The 8,470-nt window shown below is 36.1% G+C and overlaps 1 protein-coding gene and 1 pseudogene across 5 annotated transcripts; one reads left to right on the top strand and one right to left on the bottom strand.

The window, feature by feature from the left end:
- Positions 1-304: 304 nt before the first annotated feature.
- LOC111275845 (proton pump-interactor 1-like) lies at positions 305-5,372 on the top strand. Of its 5 annotated transcripts, none has more exons than XM_089754213.1 (9): positions 440-519; positions 1,141-1,205; positions 1,311-1,705; positions 2,223-2,417; positions 2,529-2,708; positions 2,827-3,021; positions 4,002-4,100; positions 4,191-4,709; positions 4,796-5,372. In XM_089754213.1, exons 3-9 carry the CDS (start codon positions 1,331-1,333, stop codon positions 5,117-5,119), a joined length of 1,887 nt encoding a protein of 628 aa, XP_089610339.1. In that variant the 5' UTR covers positions 440-519; positions 1,141-1,205; positions 1,311-1,330; the 3' UTR covers positions 5,120-5,372. The 5 variants fall into 5 exon arrangements, with proteins under 5 accessions (XP_089610336.1, XP_089610340.1, XP_089610339.1 ...); XM_089754211.1 differs by having other exon boundaries at positions 461-634; XM_089754212.1 differs by having other exon boundaries at positions 465-634; positions 1,141-1,188.
- A 65-nt stretch (positions 5,373-5,437) lies between these two features.
- LOC111275844 (G-type lectin S-receptor-like serine/threonine-protein kinase At2g19130 pseudogene) lies at positions 5,438-8,127 on the bottom strand (annotated as a pseudogene).
- Between the last annotated feature and the right edge of the window lie 343 nt (positions 8,128-8,470).

Genomic DNA, 8,470 nt, shown 5'->3' with positions numbered 1-8,470 from the left:
ATATAAATTTATATTTGATATATTATTAATATATAAATTTTATTTATTATTTGTAAATCAAATAATAATATTTTATTAATAATTAAATATCAACTCTTAATTTTAGACAAAATTATTTATTCATTTCATTAATAAATATATTTTGATTCACCTCAATATATAAACTCTCTAACAATATATCAAGTTCATCTCCTTATATAATGTTATTAACAATTTTTAAATTCAAAACTCTATAAACAGGAAAACACACAAAAATCCTTTGCAACTGCAACAAGAAAAAACGTTTCAATTTTTTTTTGGATCCAACGGTTTTTTTTGCTGCTTGTGGAAATTGTAAAAAAAAAAAAAGAAAAAACCCAAACTAAAACTGAACGCCAAATCCTTTCTCTTTTTCTCACCTAAAATTTTTGTCCCCTTCTATTTTTCTCTCTTCAAGTCTCTGATTCTCTCTTCTCATGATAGGCATTACGACATAAACCACAAATCTCTCTCTTGAAACAAAGCAGAAGAGAAACAGAGGTAATAGAGACTGAGATCTGACCCATCTCTCTTTCATTTGCCGAAACTCTTAAAATTTTTTAGACCCTTTTTCTCTAAAAGGGTCTTCTCCTCTCTACATAATCTCTCTAAAAGGGTAATCCTTTAATCTTTCTTTCATTTCTTATGTTTTTCTTTCTGGGTTTTTGTTTTTCATTTGATATGTTGACTTTTTCATTTCATATTTTGAAAATTCTTTTTTTTTTTTTGTTTTTAAATTTTTTTCATAATGTTATGCAAGTTAGCTTTCTTGATAGCTAAAGGCCTGATCTTGTGTTACTTATAACATAGTTTTATTGATTTGATGTGCGTGTTTTTATTTATTTAATTTTTGATCTGGATTTTGTCTTGTTATTTTTTTATTGTAGTTTATCAATTATATATTTTTGTTGTTCAATTTATTTAATTTGATCTTGGTTGTAGAGATCTCAGAAAATTCTGAATTATTTTTTGAAGTTCTTCCTTTTTTATATGTTTTGATCTTAATTAAGAAAGCTAGCAAAAGAAATCGCTTTAGATTGGTCTATTTCAACTTTTATTGGTAAAACTTTTTTTAATTTTGTTTTCTTTTTTTTAATGTGTTATTTTATTTATGTCAAGCAGGTGTATGGTTTATCAGCTTGTTAACTCTTTTAATCCAATTGACAAAAAGTTAGAAAGACAAATTGGTTTGGATTTATTATTTTTCTTGTTTCTTGTTTCATAAATAAAATGGTATTTATATTTTGGTTATATAATGTGGTACCTTAATCTTTGTTTTTGGATTTTGTTAGGTTGTTCATTTTTGTGATTAATGGGTGTTGAGGTTGTGGGATCAGACATGGCACAAATATCTGTTGACAAAGTAACTGAAGTAGAGAAATCATTTCTGCATGATAAGGAAAATGGGAAACTGGACAAGGATCCAGTTAATAATGAGCCCCTTACAGTTGGTTCCCATGGTGAAGAACCAGATAAGGGAGAAGAGAATAATGCATCCGATGCCAACTTTCCAAAGGATGCAGTTGACGAGTGGCCTGCACCTAAGCAGATGCACTATTTTTATTTTATCAGGTATCGTCCTTATGACGATCCAAAGATAAAAGCCAAAATTGATCAGGCTGATAAAGAAATGCAAAAGTGGAATAAGGCCAGGTTTCAGCTTACTGATGAATTAAAACCGATGAGGGTGAGTGAAAAGCTATTAATTTCGATTAGATGTATAGCAGCATTATTGGTGTGAAACTAGCTCAATAAAGATGCCTCGTCATGTATTATGTGTCAAACATGATATCCTGTTTATAACCATTAGTTGTTATATTTATAAGATATTTATTTGCCCTATCTTGTTTTGCTTTTAATTGGTTCCTGTAGATTAGGTGACATTAATGTTGTGACGAGCCTTTAAAACTTGTTTTAATGTAATTGGACGTGTTTATAGTAATATGATGAATGTAGAGGCATTAAGCCTGGATACATTTATCTGATTGCTGAAAACTTAAGTCCTTGAGCATGTAATGACAATTTCACATATGCGGTTGTTATTTCGTTGTGATGTAGAATACCTTTTTGGTATGTCGATTTGTTGTTGTTGTATTTGCCTTAAAATGTTGAGCCAAATTGTGAAAGAAGTTTAAAAATAAGTGTGCTGCCAGCTAGCTCTGATCTCAATTACATTTAAAGGTATTATCTTAATGTTAATGCAGTTAGATCGAGGAGAGTTGCTTTCTCAAGTGAAAGCCCTGAATATTGATTTTGAGCAATTTAAGGCGATTTTAGGTGAGAAAAAGAGGGAAATAGAACCGCTGCAGCAGGCTTTGAGCAAGCTTCGTAATAATAACAATGCTGGACCTGGAGGTCGTGGTGGTATATGTTCATCTGAGGAAGAGCTCAATGATATTGTATGATACTAGTGTAAACTTTGACTGCATTGAGATTTTTCATTTGTTTTATGCTGCAGTTAAACCTTTTCTTTTCTCTTTTGTTACTTCTTGGAAATTGATGAATTGCAGATCTATAGCTTGCAATATCGCATTCAGCATGAAAGCATTCCATTGGCTGAGGAGAAGCAAATCCTTAGAGAAATCAAACAACTAGAGGGAACTAGGGAAAAAGTTATTGCTAATGCTGCAATGAGAGCAAAGATTCAGGATTCATTGGGTCAGAAGGAAGCCATACAAGATCAGGTTAAAGTAAGAGAATCTCATTTTGCACCTTTTATTCATTGAAATTTGCTTTTCCTCTTCCCTGTATTAATAGAGATTATCATTGCATTACACTAATAAACTTACTATATTTGTTTTATTGTAGCTTATGGGTGTTGATCTGGATGGAGTAAGAAAGGAGCAGCAAGTGGTCTGGTCCAAAAAAAATCAAATTAAAGAAAAAGTGAAGGCAATAGAGAGTAAAATTGACTCTTTACAGGAGGAGCTGACAGCTGTGACTCAGAAGAGGGACAAAGCATATGAAACCATTCAGGAACTGAGGAAACAACGTGATGAGGGGGTATGTCTTTTCTTTGCTTCAAATCTTAATATCTCTGTTTCATATGCATACATGACCATATCCAAACATTTTTTTATACGTGAAGAGATACTGTCACTTAAGACAGTTGTCTGCCTTTCTGTGATGGGAGATGAATAAAATTTGTTACTGTTAACCTTTGCTGGTTCAAATGGCACGTTCTTGGAATCTTGTTGATTCTTTGTTGTCATGCACTAAACATAGACATGCTATGTAAATGTATTACCGTGTATATGAACATCTATTGTCTTTTCTGTTTTAAGAACACCTTGCTGGTATCCCTGGTGTAAATATTTCCCGCTGTACAATTTGTTTAAGGAAAAGCAATGTGGATTTTTGTGTGTGATTGAGTTGGTTTTGACAAAGTTACAATTTGTAAATTTGAGGCCTGAGTTTGAATATTTGGGTGCTTGGAAGGTGATCAAGAGTGTTTTCCTTTTAGCATCATAAATTCACTGGCACATTATTGATCAGTGGAAGAGGCCACCGTTTTATACTATGATGAAACTCTTAGGCTCACAAGGATATGTTCTTATTTTTTTATATCCATATTTGTGTTCACTAAGTGAAGAAGCCAAAGTTGGGACTTCTGTATAAAAGTTTACTTTTATGGGACTGTAACCAGTAATGAGTAATGACCCTTATGTTGGTTCAGTGCACAAGGGCAAGGGACAGCTTGAGGGAAAAAGTGGCTGAGGAAGTATATTAACAAGATAACCTTATCATAATGCGTGTTATATAAAGATTGAAATCCTTTTTAAAAGCTTCTGTGGCATCATCTTTTATAGTAGATTGAGTTGTTTGAGCAAAATTCTTGGTTTAGTTGAACTTTTATGTGGTTTTGCCATTGTGCTTTCATTCTGTTTAGGACCGTCATGATGTTTATTTTCAGTTTCAAAACTTCTTTCAGCATGCTAATACCAAGGACTTGTCTTAATTACTATTTTTTTTCAATTTTTCAGAATGCTCACTTTTACCAGAGCCGATCACTCTTAAACAAAGCCAAAGAGCTAGCTGTGAAGAAAGATATAAAAGCTCTCGAGGAGCTTTCAACTGCAGAGGTTTGTTGAGACAGCTGATTAATGTTACATCCAGAGTATCTCTTGTGCTTTTGTATTTGGTTGCTATCTTACCTTTTATATTGCTTTTAGGTTGAGAAGTTTATGGCTCTTTGGAGTGGCAAGAAAGCCTTCAGGGATGATTATGAGAAAAGAATTCTGCCATCCCTGGACCAGAGGCAATTAAGTAGGGATGGTCGGATAAGGAATCCTGATGAGAAGCCACTGGCTGTACCAGAGGTACTGGTGCCTTTTGAAGCTGAAATTATTCCAAAACCTAGCATAAGACAACCAAAGGAAGAAGCCAACCTCTCTCTCCAACCAGATACTAAAGTTCCCAAAAAAGTCCAGAAAGATGCTGATACCAAAGTAATTGAGTCAAAATCCTCTCCAGAGAATGGTGTTGTACCGGAGGAGATATCTGGATCAGGCAAGTTGCAAAAGGACACTTCTGCAGACAAGGAAGTTGATGCAGCAAAAGTGAAAGAAATGAAGAGAGAAGAGGAGATAGCAAAAGCAAAGCAAGCCATGGAAAGGAAGAAGAAATTGGCTGAAAAAGCAGCAGCCAAAGCAGCTATAAGAGCTCAAAAGGATGCTGAAAAGAGGCTCAAGGTAATTGTTTCCTTCTTTATCTTGTTTTGCTTCTTGATAATTAGTTTGCTGGCTGAAACTGAAATTCTTTTGATTTTTTTTTTCAGGAGCGTGAAAAGAAAGCAAAGAAGAAGGCTGCAGTGTCTACAACTGCTGCAAATCCTGAGGAACCAGCAGAAGCAGTGGCAGAGGCTTCAGTTCCTGAGAAGGTTGATGTTAACGCTGATGAACCTGTTCCTGCTTCTGTATCAGTGAAGGATAAGGTAAAAAAAGAGAATACTATTAGGTACAGGAATCGAACTAAAGGACCCGAGTCACTTCCAAGAACTATTATGAAACGAAAGAAGTCTACTAACTATTGGATATGGGCTGTTCCTGTTGCGCTGGTGGTGCTGATACTTCTGGCGTTTGGTTACTATTATCTTGTCTGAAGGTGGAGATGAGAGTTATGGACAACCTTTTTGGTTGATCAACAAGCGAGTAGCTAGGTCCATAGTGGCAAAAGTAAGTTAATTTTGTTCTTTGCATCCCATGAGGGATGGACTAAAAACTCATAATGTTGCTGGTAGTTCAGTCTGAATGCTTAGTAAGGCCAAAACTATGCACTTATGGTTTGATTGGTTGTATTTTTGAAATTTTGACTTCCATCTATTTGAGAATGTCATGAGACGCCTTTATGGAGAATTGTTGTAGCATTTCCATAATTGAGATAAATCCTAACTGAATAAAGGCAGTAAAGCTAAACTTGATTGAAGGGATTCAACCAGTGGGGTTATTTCAGATTCCTAGCAATTACTCGTTAAGGATGATACAATATACAAAGAAACATGCATCTTGATGTAAAGCTAAAGCCTAAAGCTACTCTGATGGTATTTGGTAATTGGAACTTGACAATATTGAGCTACTACATATTAATGGCGAAACTGGTTCACCTAGCCTGCTAAGCAGTTTGAACTACTAGTACATTTGTTCTCATTTGTCAAAGACTATTGTCTGGATAAACCATGGAATTGGTGGTATATTGATCTCTCGCACTCCCTCCAGGATCTGAACAACATGCCCCATGGATGGCCTACTTTGCTCTGCATCTTGAATGCACCAACATGCAAGTCTACAAGCTCTGATGACTTCGTTTGCATTTGCATTCCCCTGTAACTTGGAATCCAACAAACTTAGTTCATCTCCTCGATTGCTTACGCAGATTGCAGCGCGAGCTGGGAAGTAATTATTTGTCCCATCATCTCCTGTCTCCCAGTTTCTCCTTCCTGATATTATCTCCAAAAGCAACATTCCATAGCTGAAAACATCAGATTTTGGAGTTATTGGATCACCTGAAATCATTTCAGGTGCAAGGTACCCTCTGGTTCCTTTCATAGTAGTCAACACACGACTGAAATCCCTGCCTAACAGCTTTGCTAGGCCAAAGTCTGAAAGCACAGGATTATAGTCAGAATCAAGCAGAATGTTCTCAGGCTTGATATCACAGTGTATGATGCGTTTTATGCACTTCTCATGGAGATAGGCTAATCCTCGAGCTACTCCCAGTACAATATGATATCTTGTTTTCCAGTCTAGGATCTTTGAATCCTTATAAAACAGATGACTGTCCAAGGAACCATTTGGCATGTAATCATATACAAGAAACCTCTTCATGCCCTTCACGCAAAACCCCAGAAGGCGAACGAGATTAACATGATGGATTGTCCCGATGGTACTCACTTCATTGCGGAACTGCTTGTCTTCTTGGCCTTGGCATTTGAGTCTCTTTACAGCTACGACAGCTGAATTTGGAAGTGTTCCTTTAAAAACAGAACCAAAGCCTCCTTCACCTAATTTTTCTGAAAAATTCTTTGTTGCACTCTTTAAATCACCGAACTTAAAGAGAATCAAACCATCATCAGTAGGCTTAGTATCAGAGAAAATTTTCATCCAGCATGTTGAAACAAGGAGTCCCAAGATAAAAATCAAAATTACAATTGCTGCAGCTAAACTAATAGTGAACCACTCAATTCTTCCCCTCGCCTCACCTCTCAAAGCTCCCAGCTCTGTCATTGGAAGCCGGAAATGTAGATCTCTTCCTAGATTGTCACCATATGAGAGGTATTGGATGTTCAACAAATCTTCTTGCCATATGGAGCAGTTACCATCATAGGTGTATGCTGTGCAGGAGCAGTCTCTTAAGCAGGCTGATTCACACTCTTCCAAACTCTTCTTATTCGTCAACATCATGGAATTTGCTGGTATCCGAATGTTAGGAATCACTTTGAAGCCATCTTTCACACCATTGTTGCACTGCAATGGAGTTCTCCTAAGACAACCATGTGTGTGATTACCTTTATTCCATTCTCCAGAAATTTTAGGTTCAAATCCATGCAAGCATTCGCATGTAGGCAAACTGTACTGATTACAGGCTCCATATGCTCCACAGAAAGCATAGATTTCACATTGATCCTTTGGTTTTGCCCAAATCTCTCGCCATTTCTGAGAATCATCTTGCCATATGAGTTGCTGCAGCTTTCCGGATATATCCATCACAAATCTTACAAGAACTGAGGAGTTGGTGACATTGTAACTGTAGAAGTTTTCTTTCTTAGTTGACACATACTGCACAGTTGCATAGTTGATAGCAACTATGTCAGTACTAAAAGAGGAAACTCTTTCTAGCCACATCCCACAAGTCCAGCGCCTGTTCCCATTCTGAAGTATGAAATACATGGTTGTTCCATTAGGGTCCAGCCCCAGGGAATATGGTCCAGAGGCAGGATCATTTGAATTTCTCCATGAAATATAGATTTGGCCTTTCTTGGTAATCTTATTCATTCCAAGCTTGGCACCAGACAACCAAGTATCAGTAGGATGATCAAAGCTTTCCCATACTATGGCTAAAGGGTTTGAACTGTTTCTTAAAACAAGATTTCCATCATTCTCAAGAACTGCAACAGTGGAATTCATGGAGTTCAATGATGACTCAGCTGACCAAAGTGGGATTCCAGATTGGTCGTAGAGGACAAGGTCACCCTTTTCTGAGAGTTGAAGTTTTGAAGTGGAAGGATCAAGGACTGGCTTATCTCTATTAGCCACCCATACCACAGTTCGAACTGGGAGTTTCTTGTACCAGATGCCTACATAGTAGTGTGTAGAGTTACCTGGCTTAAAGAAACCAAGTTCAAACCTTTCATTTCCTGAGCTGATAGTCTGGTTACCAGAGAGTGATTGGCCTGGAGAAATGGTATTATTTTCAAAGGAGAGACAGGTCTCAAAAGAAAGAAAGTAAAGCATCAGAACATGAAGAGAGAGCAGAAGCTTTGTTCTGTTTCCCATTGGAGAATGAAGATAATGCAAAAATATGTTTACTCCTAAATGCTTATATTACGTATTGGTCAAGCAGATAAAAACACTAGCACCAAATTTACTCAAAATCCATGTGAACTTGATTAAAAAGAGCTAAAAAAAAAAAAAAAAAGAGATGATTTTTGGACCATGGGAACTTCATCAAAACCATGTCAAGAGTTGAATAAAACAATTACCCCGAAGTGTACAAATCATGTCCTTTTTGAAGCTTATTTCTTGGGTCATCCTTTTGTTGCAACTCAAAAAAGCACTTTTGTGACTTTTCAAACCACTTTTTCCATGCTCAAATAGTCTTTGGGTTGTGTGGACAAGGCAAAAGGACTTATCCTAATAAAAAATTTAAAAATGGGTGTTAATTTAATTAAAGATGTGGACTCTAGTTTGAAATTTCTATTTAGATTTGTTGTTTAACGTTGATCTCTGATAATGAA

The sequence above is a fragment of the Durio zibethinus genome, chromosome 25 (genome assembly GCF_047325235.1).
Source record: "Durio zibethinus cultivar Kanyao isolate XHJ-2024 chromosome 25, ASM4732523v1, whole genome shotgun sequence".
Lineage (NCBI taxonomy): Eukaryota > Viridiplantae > Streptophyta > Magnoliopsida > Malvales > Malvaceae > Durio > Durio zibethinus.
Note: the sequence above shows the minus strand (reverse complement) of the source record. Positions and strands in the feature narration are given on the sequence as shown.